Raw genomic sequence first — 19023 nt, 5'->3', positions numbered from 1 at the left:
TTGTCTTTGATTGACTTTATAATTTATTTACTGTTTTGATTTGCCTAGTTTCCCTTCTTTTCTTTTCTCCTTTTTTTTGCCTTTTATTATGTATGACCGTCGCACACTTGTATCACCCCCATCCCCTCTTTTGTAATGTCCCCGCGGGACCTTTAAGGGTTAATAAATGATGATGATGATGATAGACTCCTAAATATTTATCGCATTTCACTTTCACATATCCAGAAATGTGACCTCTAATTTTAAAGAAAAATGGATGGTGTTCTGAGGCGCGAGTCGCCTGCAGGCGCTATTTCCCGGCTGGAAAATCATTGCCAGAAACAGTTGCAAAATGACGAAAGAAATCATCGAAACAAAGGAAACAGCACGTGCATGGTGAATCGCGCGCCAGAACAGCATCAACTTTGCGCCGTTCTACTCGTGTTGAAATGACCATGATTAAAAAGCCGACACCCCGGTATCGTTCTCTAACGCCAATTTCAGCGACAACCCTTTTAGAGTTTGTTGTAATTAAATGCGCATTGAGCAATAGTCCGCTTGGAAACAGTGCCCTGTATCGTTAACTGCAACGAGCAACCATCAGACCGCTTCGCACCTTTTGCTAAAACTTCACTTCCATGAAGTCCCGTTTGGTTGTATCCGCGTCTCAGACATGCACAGGATAAAAGTCAACCGGATATGACAAAGATGCGGTGAACGTCACGCGCCTGTGCCCCCCCCCCCCCCCCTCTTCCTAAACCGGACATTGCTGTCTGCGTAGACAGAGGACGGGCTCACGTAAATGCTGCACACACCATGTGGTGACGGTGGGGAATTTTAACTTAGGGGTGACGTTTTTTTTTTTTTTTTTTGCCTAGTGGCGTCTCTCATAGCCTTAGTCGCTTTGGGACGTTAAACCCCATAAACCAAACCTTTTTTGCCTAGTGATGTGCGGTCAGAAGTTACTTGGAGCTTATTTTTATTCGTGTTTACTATATCCAGTTCACCTAACAGCGATAACTGCAGAAAAAGATGTACTATCGACAAGAGAAAAATGTGACAGTATGAGAATTAGGTAATGGCGCCGTAGTAGAAAAAAAGTATGCGCAGGTTTATCTGTCAAAAATGATTGCGTAAAAATAAATAAACGAAAGCTTAATAGGCGAGAACAAGAAGCTAGCTAGCTACACGCATGTATAGCTAGCTTATACAAGTAGGACCACGCCTTTATTCTAGTGATTTTCATGTCGGAATCACTTTTTCTGGTTGTAGGAAATGCATGCACGCACCTGCATTGCTTGCTTGTGGCGCGCTGCTCACTGTCCCACTCAAGGAAGGAACTGTGAAATCGGCAAACACTGCACAATGACAAAGTACACAAGAACAAAGCAAACACTGCGCAAAGGACGAAAGAAGAGATGAATGAAGCAGAAATCCAGTAGCCAGATGGCTACGCGTATCACGTGGTCTGAGTGGTGACGGCAGCAATCGAAGTGCCGCTAAACCGTCGCGCAAGCCAGGGCATGCCACTTTTTTCGTGATGATTTTGCACGGTTTCGCGTTGACGATGGCTTGTTGCGGTTAAAAACGTTCACAACACTGATCGTTACATGTCATTATCACCATCATCATAATCAGCCTGACTACGCCCACTGCAGGGCAAAGCCCTCTGCCATGTCTCTCCAATTAACCCTGTCCTTTGCCAGCTGCGACCACCGTATCCTCATCCGTCCTTAATCTCACCCGTCCACCTATACCGTCCACCCGCCTTTCTGCCGCCCCCTGCTACGCTTGCCTTCTCTTCGAATCCACTCCGTTACCCTTAAGGACCAACAGTTATCTTGCCTTCGAACTGCATGTCCTGCCCAAGCTCATTTCTTCCTCTTTATTTCGGTTAGAATGTCATCCACCCGCGTTTGTTCCCTCACCCACTCCGCCCGCTTAAAAAAAAATGTAGCAAAAAAATTTGACGCAGGTTTGTCAAAGTGATTGTTTGGGCGTGTTGGTGAGATATTTCAAAAACTTGAAGCGCACAGACAGACAGGACGTAGAAAGAAGACGTTACACACACGAGCGCTAACTTGCAACAAGTTTATTGTGAAACGAAAGCGGAATATGTGCGAATCGTTGCCGGACATCACGCAAGCGCAGCAGCTGAACCATGTCAGTGACAACGCAAATATTTCAGTTCCTTTGATGATAAAGCGACCGATGGCTTGGATACATCTCCTAACCTATCTATCTACTTTGCCTCGATAACCTCGCGGGTTTGTTGGCACTTGTTTTTTCACGACAATGGTGCATTCTTTGTAACATGGCACGCAATTCAACTTGGCACAGGGGTCTGCGCTTTGGCCGGAACTCGGTACATTGTCATCATCATCAATGGCTTCACACTTCCTGCAGTGGTAATCAAGGAACCCGACACACTTTTCCCCCACATTTCTACAGTATTCACGGAGGCGGTCGTTGACACGCCTACCACTTTGTCCAATATATTTCGTGCCACATGGAATCGGCAGACTGTACACGACCGATTCCGCACATTTCACGAACTTGTCCTTGTGCCGCTTCTTGCACCCAAGATTGTGAGAGGTGCCGGGATTAGTTATTTTGCATAGTTATTCTGCATAGTTGAGCTTGTCAGGAGCGTGAAAAACCACTCGGAAGTTCGCCCTTTGCCCATCTTTATTAGCCGATGGAACAAGCCGTGAATGTGCGGAATCACAGTAACCTTGTGCTTTCGAGCGGAAAGCTGGGAGGCGTCAGGCTTTTTTGACAACTTTTGTTTCAGTATACCTTCAGCAACGCTGACTATTATGTTATTGGGATAACCAGAAGCAGCAGAATACGAAAACAAGGAACAGAAACGAACACCATAAGGCCCGTGGTGTTCATTTCCCCTGGTGTTCGTTTCTGTTCCTTATGTTTTCGTCTTCTTCTGCGCTACAGTGTTTTCAAGACTATGAACGTATACAGGCCCACAAGGCCACACTACTGAATAACATTTAGTATGTTTAACGTTGTTTCAGAGCTAAGATATGAACATTAAAATAACATTTTGAAGATAAATTAGCATAACGTTTAGTTTGAACGTTAAACTAAGATTACGTTACAACATCCCAGTGGATATTAAAATCCTGTCACCATCCTGCGGACATTCAGGACGTCCACAGGACGTCCAAGGGAGTTTCGGTGCCCGTTGGGATGTAACGTTATTTGTAAATTTTCAGCATTAGTATAACGTCCTAATGTAACATGTAACGTTACTGCAACCTACACAACAAACATATAGCATGGCTCTGATGGTCGGCGCTACCATGCAGCGTTCCGGCCCCGTATACCGTCGCCGAAGCAACCACTCGAAGCTATAGCCGCACAGGCACCATATCCACACTCGCTTTCCTGGGCGCAGACGTCGCGTGTTTCACGTGCTGCGATTTTCACTTCCCGACGACGCTGCGATTTCCGTCGGTCTGCTACAGGAGAGAACGTCGGTGTAACCGCACACGGCTTGCGACAGGTTTCCGTTCGGCAGGAATTCAATCGCAGCGTCGATGTGATCTCTCTGCGACTGACCAATGGGGGCGCGCCGGGACGTCGCGCCGTGTGGGGTAAGGTGCAGTTGACGGCGGAAACAGTGTAGCGGCAGACACGGGCATTGCGCGCAGGAGACCTGCACTCACCGAAAATTGCACTGCGACGTCAGCGACAGCACCGAATTTTTTTCGTTTTAGTCGCAGCATGTGAAACGGGTCTTACTTTTTCGCAATGCTTCGTACACACCAACTGTGGCGACAGTACGGATGATATGCATGGGCGCCCGGAAAGGGGGGGGGGGGGCAAGGGGGTTGCCCCCCCCCCCCCTCCCTGGAATTACGGATACTTTTTACGCACTATAGTAGGATACAACTTAAAAAAACAGCAGTTGCTAACACTGGGCCGCGGTCCGCGGCGTCTTGTATTACTCCACTGCCCAATCGCAACAGGAAACGAAATCAGCTTTTTAATGTTCAACTATATCAAACAATCCACGTATCAAAATTCTAGAGGTCAAAATTTTTTTCTTGTAATAAGCTTCTTGTTTAGGTAACGACAAACATTTAGGCAGTGGACTACTTTTTCGTCGTGGAGGAATTCTGTATGCGGAGGCTGAATGTGGGCGGAGCTTCACTGCAGACTTAAGTTGTATCCGACTATAGTTCCTTTTTGGTGCTAACCTACCACCGCCCCCCTCCCCGGACATCGGGTGCCCCCCCCCCTTTCTGGAAAAAGTTCTGCGGACGCCCTTGATGATATGTCACGGATAACTGAAGGGCAGGCTGGCATGGGACTTTAAACGAACTCTTTATTGGGGTGAATCTCTGCTCAAATAAAACAGAACTTCGCAGTGGCCACAGTGGTAAGTGGACTGAGCGGTCGCCAAACATCAGAATGGCCATCGCTATCGGCAGCGCTCCAATTAAAGATGATTACGAGCTTTCTATGCGCGACGTTTAAACACCGAAAGCAATCTTGAACCATAGGCCATGCCGACTGGTAAGACCACTGCCCCCCCCCCCCCCCCCCCCTCCCCTACTGTGCTCGCGTCACCAGTAAACTGCGCGGTGGTGAGAAACGTAAACACATCGCAAGTATGAAGGTAAAAACTGCGTGGCACGTTATATAACAAGCGAGTTTCATTAAAATTCTACCAATTTTATATAGCTCCTTGCAGCACTACAAAAGCTGCGATGAGTGCAGAGGCGGCGTTACGACGCTGCAAATTATAGCGCGGATAGCGTGCTTTAAAGTGCGCATACGTCAAACGCGACTCCACCAATCTTACGTGCGCTAAAAAGCCATTTACAAATTGCAACGCGGTTCGAAGCAGGACACCTCGCATCTGAGTGAATTCATCGTAACCGGATTTTTCAGTACGTTCACTAATCGAAAATGGTGTACTGGGCTTCGCTTTCTCTCACTTACCTACAGCAAAATATAAACAATATGCTTTGTTTGTTATTTTGACTAACGGTTCTGCCGCTCCTGGGCCTAAGAATGCCGATTCCCGTTTCAAAAACCAGATGGGGGCACTAGGCTGGTTATCATTTCTTTCCGTTTGCGCACGCTGAAACGAAAGTTGCGATGTCACTAACAGCTTAACATTCTGCAAAATTCTTGCATTTAGCGTATGTAAGCGCTCAAACGTTTGTGGTATGCAGGCAGCGTCGATTTATGCTTTTTTTTTCGAACCACATCTGCGTACGTCGCGAGCAGACGACGAGCAGATGACAAGCAGACGACGAGGCGCTGAGGAACACGGTTATCGCGCTTTCCTGATTAGCTGAGGAGGTCTCTGCCTTCAACAGCGCTGCAAGTAAGTTATGAAATGACAACAAATTTGAACATTTAAACATGCTTAGTCCGCAGACCGTATACCGGAAATTACCGTACTCCCCTCCTACCACACCATGCCGAGCTGCAGCCTACTTGGACCAACGACCAGGGCCTGGGACACGAAGTTTTCTCTCTTGCGCCGCAGCGCAAGGAGCACGTGCGGCTGCCGGGGCGCTCCCCCTTTCCTCTTCCTGCGGACGACGACGAGGCTACGATAATTGCTGCATTAACAGCTGTCGCAGTAAAATATGCCGCTCAAGCGACCCTATTATTACAGGTCGCCTCATGCACAGCGCCGAGTAGAGTAGTCCAGTGTTGGACAAATTGGTCTAGGGCCAGCCAGGAAAGAGTCGGGAGCGGCTTTGAAATTGTTTGATTTGTAAAGCACGGCCGTTCGTGGAGTCGATATGAGTGTGTGCTCGAGGCATCCATGCACGAACGTCCGCAAGCTGCCGACGCTACACGTAGTGTGCGTCTACGCGATAGGGGCTTTATCGAAAGTATCAGATAATCGATGACTGCTGAGTCAGGTGCACATCTGCCAATATTTAGAAAGTGTTCTCTCCTTGGCCGCAGCCCAAGTGGCTGTCGGCGCAGTAGTTTATGCTCCACAGTGGAACAATTGCAACTCCGCCTAGGCAGTGCAGGCCGAGCAGTTTTCTGTGGCTATGGAGCAAAAAAAAAAAAAAAACCTGCAAGGCCTACAGTAGTACTTTATTTGCTTTAAAGGGTCCATGAATTGATATACAGTCCAGCCCATTTATAACGGCCGGCGCAGGAGTAATGAACGTTCGCTTATTATTAACGAGGGTGGAGTTAAAGTCAGAATAAGTATTGTGGCTATGGCATTGCACCTCAGATAAAAAGGAGAACCATGGCCGTACCACTCGGTTATAATAATTAAATGAGGAGGCGCAGCAAACTCGATGCTGAAGTCGAAAAATGCGAGCTTCTCGCCAGCGTGCACACCTAAGAGCGCCTCCAAGCTCCAGTGATACACCTAGGTCCGAAATCCCAAAAAACAATAAAAGAAGGCAGAACTGAATTTCCAGTTAACCGCCGGCCATGCTCCCAGAGAGGCTACAAGGTCTGTTGGTGCACGTGTGGGCGCCGGATGGGCGAAACGTTGAAAGTAGAAGCAGAAGCGCAGTAAGAGCGAGACAAGGGCAGCGCTGAAAGTAAAACTACTGCACACAACCAGCAATCAACCAACGGCAGCCACATGAGAAGTTAGAATACCTGTCACGAGGTATGTCTGCCGGGCCATCCGGTCACGTAGTGTGCATCACCTACACAATCGGATCTTTGCATTCTGCGCTGCTGTTGCGTGCAGGCAGCGCGCAGAGCCGTCTGCGTCAGACGTGTAGGGCGGTCGAGTAGTGCGTACCAATCAATGAAAACTGAAATCAGAGTTGCCAATTGTTTTTGGGTAAAGTGTTAGTTCCCACCTGATTTGTAAGTCTATGCGGCTCCACCTCTGCGCAAAGGTTGCTTCAAGAACCTAGTAACTGCGGCAAAGTATCGCTTTATTTGGAGTACAGTGCGCTGCTCGAGCAATTTACACATGGGTGGCATGTACTGTAAGTTCTGCGCACACATGCACTGCGGTCGCTTCGTCGCTGCATCCTTACAGCTTTGTCGAGGACTGACGACAAAAATGCTGACCAATCACCAGTTGCCGTGACTGCCTCAGTAGGTGTCGGTATTATTGCAGGGTTCTCGGCCGTGAGCCCATGACCACGCTGGAGAGCTTAGAAAGTGGCTCGATATGGCCAGCTTTGAAGAAACAGACATGGCTTGATATGGCCAGCTTTTTGGCCAGCGTACGTTTCAAAGAACACTGTGCTAATGGGCAAAAGGATGAACTATAATTTTTACTGCCTAAATTAGAGTGCTTTTAGAGTGTTAAGAGTTCAAAAGAAATCCTAAGTGCCTCTGCGATTGTTCTGGTAGCACATGAATTATCCTGGAACACTTGAGAAGCACTGTCTTTATGCAGGAGTTTCATGAATGCCGTTGCAAGGTTAGCTTACCATGCTGGGATGCGTGAAGCAGACAGGTTGGTTTACGTGGTTTAACGTCCTAAAGCGACTCAGGCTATGAGAGATGCTATGAGAGACGCAGGCTATGAGAGACGTGAAAGCAGACAAGGGCCATGCGTGTGCGGGGAATATATTAACGTCTTTATTTCTCTGCTTCTTTCTCTACGGGAGCACTTGCGGTACAGGAGGAGGATGATGAAAAGGCAAAAAAAAAAAAGAATTGTGACACACAGCGTTGCACGAGCTATGCTCGCACAACAAAGTCTAGCTGAGACCGGCAACTGTTACAAAAATAAACTCAAGTATAGACGCTTCACTTTGTTCGTATAGAGCGCACGCGAGAACAGACCAGTGTTGAAACAACCAAGGCGCGCTGGCTCTGGCATGCAGCAGCGCGACTCATGGACACTGTAATGACAGTAGAGAACTGTATATATAGATATATGTACTGTATTTGTTGGTTTAAAACAGGCAGCTGAGCATTAAAAATTGTAATAAAGCCCCTTCGCTTCTTTATTTTTTGCAGTGACTCTTTGCCAGCTCTGCACACCAAAACGGCCACATATTCAGTTCTGAGCAAGCACGGTATAACACAGGCTGCATGTCTCTCTTCCGTTTATCTACCAGCTAGCACGAGTTTTTCCAAACATCTCACTGAACCAAGGGCTTTGAAGAAAAATGGAAACAAGAAACAACATGAATAGCATGAAAGATACTCGCCGAAATGCAACTCATTCGGGCAAAATTTTGCCAAATGGGCTGACCATAAGCACAGCAAAGAGACTTCTGATCTTCCAAGTCACTTGTGGTACAGACGCTACACTGATGTATTCTGCCTTTAGACTCGTTTTGATGAAACAGCGCAGAAAAGGCATGGACAAAGAAAAGGACACAACGCCAGGACACAAGTGCTGACTTTCTACATTTTCAAAGCTTCAATTTTGAAGGCTGAAAGTCAACGCCGTGTTGTTGTGTTCTTTTCTTCGTCCTTGATTTTTTCTGTGCTGCTTCATCAAAACATGAACTACCAAGAAGCCTGCACATCCATCTCATCATTACCTTAGAGGGTTTGTGCAGGCAGTCAGTACTAATACTCAGCAGAGAGCTGAATAAATAATGCTGTCAGTACCATGCATTGTCACAATAAAACAAGTTAAGCTAATCATTGCATTTGCAGGCCATGAGTTCTGCAGTCTAGCCTTGTTATAAAAAAACAAATACCTATATATGCATCTCGGCGAAAGGAAAATCAGTTTGCCCTTGAGGAAAAATGCCTATGTTATCACTCTTGACAAACAAGTCTGGTGAGAAGAGAGCCCTTTAGATCATCACAGTGCTTCAGCCGGAAGGCAGCACAAGAGCCATGCCTGAGTATAGAAGCTTTTATACTTAAAAAGAAAAAAAACTTGATCACTTCGTAAACTAAAGCCTGGTTCCTCAAAAGTAAAACACTAAACACAACTTTCTGCCTATTATAAACTGATACACTTCCTCATTGTAATGAATATTTTTCCAACACCCGGTGAATGCTGTAAACATACGAAGTAAGCTTTTCAAAGTGGCATCTTCAGTAAGAGTGGTACTGAAAATGCCAATTAAGGTTACACTGCAAAGGCAATTTCTATACAATGTTTGATAAGCATAAAAGCAAGTCAAAAGCAGTCAGCATTTTGCAGATTCAAATATGCAATACACTTGAAGCACATCTGCAGACTTGTATTTAACCCAAACGCCAGCATTTCGTTTTGGCACATTGAAAGGATTCGTATTTACATATTGCAAATGCGCCACAAATCTCAACAGACCAGGGCTAGGTCACAGTAACGCATTACTCTGACCTCACACAATAGGGACCAAAAAAAAAAACAAAGACGCAAGTCCTTCCCTGGCATCCGCTTTGCTCACAGAACACGCTAGTGTACTATCACCCGTTGAATACAGGTTCCCGTACAGAAGGAGAAAGCAACATGCGTCATAAAACATCCTCACATTTTGTCCGTAAAAACATGGCAGGGTTCCTTGTGGCACCAGATTTTTTTCGGTACCCTTGCTAGCTGCCTACACCTTTTATGAATCCCTCACACTGCTTTCAGTCTTTCTGCAAAGTTCTGCGTAGCAATGAAAATTAAAACAAGAAGAAAATGACACACCCAAGTACAGACATATGCCAGCAGCCCACACCCAAAAGCCTCCTCCCAGCACAAGAGCGAGTCGTGTGTATATTGAGCACGCCACACTGGGCACAGGAACACAGGCTTACTGAGGCAATTCACTCGCGCCCCACTCGTTGCCAGGACACCAGACATGTCTGAGAAGGAACAAGTGACCTCTTATTTCCCACAACCTGTGGAGTTGACCGCAAATACTTGTTCTACCACTGCAGCAAGCGTAGGGTGCAGAAGGAGCACAAACAAAACGTGTCCATGTTTCTGTTTCTCATGACATGTAAACGGCCCTGGCCACGAATGGGGTGCAAATGCAATGCTACTTGACTAAAAATCTTCAAGGCTGTCTGAATGATTCAGCCTTAGCTTGCAGTATCCACATCACAGCTGCCTTCTCTGTAGTGGAAATAAAAATTATCTCTGAGTAGCATAATTTAATGGCCACGAGACAGCTTACAAACCGATACCGAAAGTAGACACAGTTGCTTTCATACATTCACATCAGGAAGCGTTCCCCCCAAACTGAAAGGTGGGGTAACTTAGCACAGCACTGCAGAATAATCAAAGAGATGCCATCAGTTCAAGCATAATCACTCCTGCCTTACAGGTTAGTGTGTGCTTGTGCGTGCTGCATACTGTGAACATCAACAGCACTGTGTTGTTGCAATATGTGCAGTATGTTCAGAAAATATTTCGGCTGCTTCAGGGGCCAAAACTACTGGTGCTTTCGAGGAATTCAACTCGACTTGAGCACCCTTACTTTACACGGTGCTACGCCCGGAATATTGGACCAGAGTGAAGGTTACCAATGGCAAATAGTAAGGACAAGAGATTAATGAAGTCTTGCATACAAGCTGAAGAACTACTACAATGCTACACTGCCTGCTCAGGTCGTGTCATGGCTACACAGTGCCTGTCGCTCCCCAGCTACAACAACAACAACAGTGGCCACTTTGTTCTCTGCTCTTAACTTGCCCAGCAGACTCAACTACACTGCTAACCTACCATAACCTGCACCACGACAACCACTCGTAAGCGCATCTCTGGGCGCCTTCTGTCATACACGTGCCTGCTCTGCTATTGTAACTCAGTGAGATCAATCAAGGAACAAATTTATCCAACTGAGTTTTCTCACGCCTTAAGCAATGTAATTACCCAATATAGACAAGACGCAGTGCATGCTAATGCAGCGACAAACAACCTGCCATCAGAATTAATTCAGCACCACAGTTTCAGTCTGAGCCAGGTCTCATACTGACACACAATGCACAGGCTATGCCCTAAGCTACTGCGAAAACAGCATGTGGCCAGCTGTAAAAAAATGAAAGCCCAGCCATCAGCTCTACAAGCAATGTTATTTCTGCTTAATCTCACATGCTTAATCCCTGACAGCCTTCCATTGCAGAGCAGAAGTGTCACACTGTACCTTACAACTCAGCCACCCATGTTACCATACCTATTTGTCAGATAAGGAAAACAAAACTGAACATTCTGCCCTGCAGTCACAGGCATTCACAGCACTTAACTGCTGGCAGTGCTGCAAATGATGCAGAAAAAGGGTAAGATAAGATAAACAGGGAAGCAGTGCAGAAATTATGCATCACCTTTTTTGCTTTGTACCCGGCAGCATCTTCATTGGTGTTGTTATTATCGCTGAGAAACAGTACTTTTCAGTGCCAATATTAAAGCCCAGTAAAATGCATGCCGAGAACTTATTCACTCTTTTCAAAACCAGTATTTCTGATGGATAGTCTTTCAAGATTGGAAAACTGACCACAAAGGACTCTGTGGCTCCGCACTGCAGCAAACGCATAGCAGAATCAAATCAAAACACACCAGGTAACTAGTACATGCTACTACTTGCTGGTAGTGCCTTCACTTCAATGTTTAGAGCTGCATTCGGATGTGGGTGGATAAGCAGTAGCATACAGTCGATACCAGTCCAGTCAGCAAACAGCTCAATAAGAAAATCCGCAGGAAAAAAAAAAGTGGTAAGAGAAAAAAAAAATGTGAGCATTCTCGGCACAACGACCAGACAATGAGTTCAGCCCGGCACACACGAGGCTGCAGGAGAACCACAAAAATGTTGACGGCAGTTTGCTCTCACCCTCGTGCGCCACTTGACCCGATGACACCCGGTGCCTTCCTGACCGACGTTATTTGGCTTGAAGCTTCGTAAACAGAGATCCCAACACAAAAGCAAGCAGCACGTTTGACAAACAGCGGCAAGCAGGTGCATAGCAGACTAGCACCTGTCCATTTGGCGCCTGACCGCTCCGAACAGGTCCCACAGAGAATAGATGGCACAGCCCCAACAGAACGCTGCACTTTACGAGACAAAGAAGAAGGAAAAAAAAATTTTCTCAAAGACAGTTCTTCGAGTTGGTTTGGTTTTTCGAAGGAAAGTCTGTTTTGGTGCATGCTTTATAAAGCTGCATCCGTACTACGCTGCGACCACTTTGCGACAAATGAGCAAACATGTGCTGGTGTTACAAATGCTTGTGGGCACTGTTTGCAAAACAATCAGTAGAAATGGCAAAATGCGCCTGTTATGCGGTTATCCTACACATTATAGTTTAACCCACATCACTCGAAAAGATCCACTGCTTCATTTCACGCTTAAATGCACACCATACAAGTATGGTTAATGATTTCACATCGCGAGAAGCTGGTTAAAGTCAACATCCCCCCCCCCCTCTCCCCCTTCGACTTGCATAACCAGGAAATATTTACTGCACCAATTGACAAGAAAAATGAAAATTACAGTGATGCCAAGAAACATGATGCTGCTTTGCTGTCAACTTTTTGACAATGTGAGTTTTGGCAGTGATTTTAACATTCCTGAAATTCTAGATGGGCTACAGGTAAATGCTCCTGGCTCCAATGCAGCAACGAAATCAATGACCTAGGGAACTCCTAGGGAATAACTAGGCATATCTTGGAAGCGTTTGACCGCCCACCAAAGAACTGCCGATCTGTATGAACCTGTAACTCGTAGCATGTACTATGTATACCACTTCAACAATATCAATGTTACATACACCTTATAGCTTATGGTCTATGGGGGTTTAACGTCCCAAAGCGACTCAGCCCAGTAAAAAAAAACTATTGGAACCAATTGGATTTCCAACTGGTTCCAAATGGTTCCAATTGGAATGGTATACCAATTGGATGGTCCAATTGGACCATGGTCTAATTGGACTATCCAATAGGACCATTTCGGTTTCCAATTGGTGGGTCCAATTGGTCTTACCCATTACATCCAACTGGACCGCCCAACTGCACCCAATTTTTCAAATGAATGTTTGCATTTCTGACAAACAAGGTAGAACCAATATGGTTCCTATAATAAGAGCTATCAGCAGCTTAACCTACTAAATTGTACTCATCATCTGCACCACCACTGCACCTGAAATTAAATAAAATAACTGCGCTCAGTGAGCAAGCATCACTGGCCCCAGCATGAGAGCCTCACAAATGGGGTATATAAGTTAGAGCAGAAGTATGTTCTCTGGATGTACATATTGAGCTAATATATGCTACTAGTGCCTGAATGTTGCTTGCGTGTGATGTATTTGTGCCTGTTGACTTTGATTTCCATAAAAACATGTTAATCTTAATTCCGTAGAACAATGTTGATTGGCACTAGGCACGACATCTCCCTGCAGTCCTCATAAATGAGTTTTCCTTTTGCATATTATAATATGTTCACTTGTAGAAATATTTGTCCAAGATTCTAGAGCATATTATTCACAAACATTTAGCTACCTCTCTCAATGAACATAACACATTTTGTGAATATTTTCTGGGTGAAATAACTGCCTGGCCTAATGGGTCCAATTGGCTGGTCCAGTTGGGTCCAATTGGTCGGGTGTCCAAAAACACCACTGGAACCAATTGGTTCCAATTGGGAAATCCAATTGGAACCAATGGGAATGTTCACTTGGTTCCATTTGGAATGTCCAATTGGTTCCAATGTTTTTTTTTTTTTGACTGGGAGGCTATGAGGGGTGCCGTAGTGAAGGGCTATGGACATATACCGTATAGTTCTCAAGGGACGGCAGTTAGCGGAAGCAGAAGCATGAGTTAAGTAGGGGTTGTCTGCAGTGTGCAGCATCAAGAAAGCCGCATGTACTCGGCAGTTGCCAAAAAAAAAATGTCTAAGTGACATCTGATCATTAATGCTAATTTATTTTTTTTGTTTACACCCTACTCTTTCAGAGTACAGTCTGTTATATTACACCGCAGACTATATGTTTTCAGCTACCGCTAATATCAAGTCACCACTGATGTGAGAATAAAGAACAGTGCAACGGAATTTCTTAAATCTGGAAAGTTGCAAAAAAAGCTTTTACATGCGACACCTGCAACCAGATATTCAGCTCGGAAACAACTAAAGATTTCTGTGGCATTTACAGTCAATTGTTAGCAAGAGCCTAAGTGTTTAAGTGTGTTGGTCGAATGGACCAAATGTTGTGCACTGACGTTGCGGCCCATTCTGACGCCATGAGAAAACATTCGGAGACATTTCTTCCTACCCTTCCTCGCAGCTTAGGGGCACTACAATCTCTATACAAAGCAAGAAAGGTAAACTGTGTTCAGGTACAAGGTATGCATGGACTGCAATATTAAAAGTTAAAAGACTGCAGAGCACACAGGACTGCTAAACTGAAAGACTCTGCACATAAATTTAGATTGAATTTTCTTATAGCATGGTAAGTATCAGCGATACTTAACGTAGCCTATTGGTTTTTGTCTATTTCGGAACACTTTTTCCTTCTAAAACATTAGCATAAGCAGTAAAACTCGTTCCAAATGCTCCAACACTGTTATGACATCACATGTTGCAAGTTTACATGTGTATTAATTTAATGCTCTTCAGAGCGCGCACAATGCAACGAGACGTGAAAACTGAAGTGGTTTTCACTTTGATGAACGCTGCTCCAGCGGCTCGTTCACACCACTGTTGATATGAAGAATTGAAAAAGGAAGATAAATCACTTGAAGTTAGCTCACATGTCACAAAGCAGTCGCAGCACGAAAATCACGCCACAGTGGCTGACGATGAAGGGTGAGCACCATGAAGATAGCGCTCAGTCGTCCTCCGCAGGGTCCAGGGCGCAGACAACGGCCTTCATGAAGGCAGCGGCGGCGAGCGCTGCGTACGGCTGCCACTCACGACCCTTGCTGCCGTCCTTGTAGTCGGCAATGCCCCGGATGAAGGCGTAGTGGTCCTTGCGGTTGCCATATATGGACTCGACGACTGTGTCGAACCCGGTGTCGAACGCCCGCACCCCGTACTCCTCGGCCAGTGCATGCCTCCGGCTGTCGTCCCTCACCACGCTGCCCAGTCCTGAGGCCACACTGCCAAAGTGCACCACGGGGCGCCCAGGGAGCCTGCAGCAAGAACATGTCAACCTTACACTGGGGCCATGCCTCCTGTGCTTTGTCAAGAGTGCTGCTAGCTTTGCTGGGTTCATGGTCCCAGAGCCAGCCTGATAATGGTACCAGAACAAGGTTCGCAGCCAGTTGTGATGCATAATAGTACCACAGTCCACATTAAAGGAACACTGAGGAGAAATTGAGGTTGGCTTGTATCGACAGAATACCAGCTCCTGATTACAAAAATGCCACTCATACTGACAACAAAGCTCTCGTAACGTAGAAAAGAGCAAGAACCAAAATACAGGTATCGCCGCCACAGGCCAAACTTGCAAGTACAAGCGTGATGACGTCATAGGACAAAACAGTGTTGGTTCTAGCAACACTGGGACACGAGAAGCAACGAATCACTGAGGCGCAGCCAATGCATGTTCAAATCTCCTTGACGTCGGCAGATGGCGCCACGTACCCGGCAGCTACGCGCGTGCCTGAAGCATCGGGACCAATCAGCGCCTGCTCACCGGTGGTAGGCGGGCTCCCAGTATTCCGATAACGGTAACAAGGTACACGGTATGCTAAAGGTGTCGATTTGCGAGAACTTCGTTGACGACTTCGAGAACAGGATCCATCGTAACGCTGGCAAAACGCCGATGCAAACGTAAATGAAGCGACAGTAGCGACGGCCGCAATAGCCGAAAGATGCCTTCAACGTGCGTCCGGTGGTAGCTTTCTTTTCGGCTGCTGCTGGGCCGCTCTGCTGGCCGCCAGAAATCACGGTGTCTGCGTTGCGTCATGTGCACGTCATGTTTCACGTCACTTAGTCCTGTGTCGTCATAAGAGAATCCCCATAAGAGAATCCCAAGTTTGAATCGGAGCAGCGGGAAAAACTTTTTCCACTTCGAATCCAAATTTCTTAGAAATCAATGCATCTTTCGCTGCCGGCCAAGTGGCACCAAAGCCATGAAATGCCGAACTATCGGATTTTGCTATAAAAAAAGATACTAATAGAGCTCTCCTCACTGTCCCTTTAAGAAAGAGCATTCCCCAACATGCTACCTCCACCTGGACCAAGTGTCATCCAGGCTTTCACACATGCATGCCTGGGACTGGGATCTGGTGAAGATGTCTGTTCTGGCAAAGGTCTCGGTTCTGGCAGTCTTGATGGCATAAGAACCACAAAAAGGTTCTCCCACAACTTCTGCCTGACTGCCCTCCAGATGGCACTTAGCTCTATGACAAGACATTTCATGTCTGCTGCTGTGGTCAGGTGTGGCACTATTATTGTAGCTGACGCCGTGAAAAACCCTGCCAATGTCAGTGTTCAAGCAAAACTAACTAGGAACCACATGAAAACTGCCTAGTAATTTTATTATCAAATACATGAGACCCAAAAAAGGCTAGGAGAACCGAGATGATATAGATGAATGCAGCACATAAAGCAAATGTTACAGTTTCTACACGGGGTTGTAATGATGAACAGTACTGAGTCGATTGGTCACCAGTTAGCACTCAAGACACTAACTAAAAAAATACAGGTGCTTTTCTTCTTCGATCAGCAGCCACAAAAACACGGTGAGATAAAATTATTATGAAGTTTGGAAACAGTCCTTTGCTAACCCTTTGGAAAAGACGCAAAGTGAAAAGTCTGATCGTCTCATGCAGTTGACACTGATTCCGAAAAAGGCATGCGTCGCACCATTACACAAGTGGCTTCTGGCTTCAATTGAAATTGAGGGAATAAAAACCATGCCCTTTGTGCTGAAAAATATGGCACTAAGATACAGTAACAACATAAAGGCATGTGCAGAGTGGACTGACCGGCAGTCGGGTGCCCCTTGTGGAGGAGCGGGATGCGCCACCTCGATGAGGTCCTTGGCTCCAATGGACATGTACAGCCGGTCCGAGGAGTCTGGCGGCCGTGCGAAGTCCGACTCCTGGTCGGCCAGGGCCCGCAGCCCGTCCTCTATGTAGCGCTCCCAGGGTCGTAGCGCAGGGTCTGCTGTGCCCTGCTGCCACATCTGCTCGGCCAGCTCCTGGAGCCTGCAGCATGGAGTCGGGTGGGTCATGTGAGTTTTTTGCCACGTGGCTTTTAGCTAGGGATCCAGATGTTGTTGCAAGTATGCTTGTGTACAGGGACTCCTGAACTTTTCTGAGTGGGAGGGGGCAACACTTCGAGTTATTTATTTATTTCACGTTTATTTAAAAATTCCTTCTTTTAACTGTTCAAAAGTATTTTTTGTTAATGCATTTAAAATTTAAAGGACTGCAGCTGCAGGTGCCAAATTTTTGTTAGTGTTTTCTTGTTTCAAATGACACAAAGACAATAATATACATACAGTAGAATCTCGATAAACGGAAATCGGTTAAACGGAACTACCGCTTAAACGGAACAAACGCCTCGCGATTGGTTGGTTTTGTATTAAGCCAATGTAAAAAAAATCTCGTTAATCGGAACTCAAATTTTGCGACCACCGCGTTAACGGAACCGAAAAACTCGAAACCGCAACTAGTTGGACAAGCGCAGTGCCATCGCGGTACGCATCAATGCTCCCCTCCTCCTCCTCCCCGCGTCACCTCTCCGGTTTCCGTCTCCGGCGGTTTCCGGTTTGCTCGTACACTGCCCTCCGCATCGCTCGCTCGCGTTCACGGCGGTTGTGTTCAGTTAGGCCTAAGCCCTAGAGCTTTTGTTCGGTCCGATGGCAGCGCAAAAACGACCGCACAATGCACTTGCGTTGGAAAGGAAGATGGAGATCATCAACGACTTCGAGAGTGGTCGCTTCACGAAAACGGCGCTAGCGACGAAGTACGCCGTCCCCAAAAGCAGCCTAACAAGAATTCTTCAGGACAAGGACAAGCTGCGGGAGGCGTTCGAGACGTCACGCTTCGGTCCTCAAAGAAAACGACTGCGAGCGGCTGACCACGAAGACTTGGAGAAATTCCTGGTGCTTTGGCTACGCAGAGCCCGCAGTGAAAACATCCCAATCAGCGGGCCACTAATTCGTGCAAAAGCGGAAGAATTTGTTCTTCACCTCGGCATCGAGGGTTTCTCGTGCAGCGAGGGGTGGCTGACCCGGTTTAAAGAGCGCAATGGACTGGTGTTTCGTGCTGTTTCAGGGGAAGCTGCCACTGCTGACGCGACGGCATGCGGAGACTGGCGAGAAAGACGGCTGCCCGAGATTCTGGAGGAATACGATCCAGAGAACATCTACAATGTAGATGAGACTGCACTCTTTTACAAGTTGCTCCCCTCAAAATCGCTATCATTTAGAGGAGAGAAATGCACCGGAGGGAAACTGAGCAAGGACAGGCTGACCGTCCTTATCGGTGCCAACATGACGGGCAGCGATAAGTTGAAGCCGCTAGTGATCGGCAAATCGAAGCATCCTCGTTGCTTCAAAAACGTCGCAACCTTGCCCGTTTCATACCAGGCCAATGGCAAGGCGTGGATGACGCAAGCCATTTTTAGTGAGTGGATTTATCGCGAGGATGCGCGCTTCTCTCGCAACAAGCGGAAAGTTTTGTTCCTGGTGGATAACTGCCCTGGACACGGAACTGTGCCAGGTTTGAAGTCCATACAGCTGGAATTCCTGCCAGCGAACACCACAGCACTGCTGCAGCCTATGGATCAGGGTGTGATTCAAGCGCTCAAGTCGCGCTTCCGCAAAAATCTTCTTAGGAGGATGCTCTTATGCATGGACCAGGGGAAAGAGTACAAGGTAGATGTACTGCGTGCCGTTTACCTCCTGGATGATGCTTGGCGGCAGGCTAGTGCAACCACCATTGCCAGCTGCTTCAGGCATGCGGGGTTTGCCGCAACCATAGAAAAACCCAGCACACAGAGTGAGCCTGATGATGATCACGACGCAGCCGAGGAAGATTTGCTACGAGAGAATTGTGCTGCGATGGGCATTCAACTTGATGAATATGTCCAGATCGACAGCGATGTGGCAACGTGCCCAGAAAATACCGTGCACAGCATTATACAGTGAAAGCTCGTTAATTCGACCCCCGTTAATTCGACAAATCGGATAATTCGACAAGCACGCGAGGTCCCTACAATTACATAAAGGAGTCTA

The 19023-nt window shown here is 46.7% G+C and overlaps 1 protein-coding gene across 2 annotated transcripts in view; it reads right to left on the bottom strand.

Moving 5' to 3' along the window:
- Window positions 1–7520: 7520 nt before the first annotated feature.
- LOC149339118 (uncharacterized) overlaps window positions 7521–19023 on the bottom strand; it is a 72638-nt gene continuing 61135 nt past the window's right edge. For both annotated transcript variants that reach the window (XM_089547936.1, XM_089547937.1), the window contains 2 exons: window positions 16766–16987; window positions 7521–14962 (listed from right to left, as the gene is read on the bottom strand). In XM_089547936.1, the coding sequence (XP_089404062.1) occupies window positions 14659–14962; window positions 16766–16987 (526 nt within the window). In that variant the 3' untranslated portion in view covers window positions 7521–14658. The remainder of the gene's footprint in view (window positions 14963–16765; window positions 16988–19023) is intronic.

This window comes from Amblyomma mixtum, chromosome 6 (genome assembly GCF_055824585.1).
Source record: "Amblyomma mixtum isolate Tamu chromosome 6, ASM5582458v1, whole genome shotgun sequence".
NCBI lineage: Eukaryota > Metazoa > Arthropoda > Arachnida > Ixodida > Ixodidae > Amblyomma > Amblyomma mixtum.
Note: the sequence above shows the minus strand (reverse complement) of the source record. Positions and strands in the feature narration are given on the sequence as shown.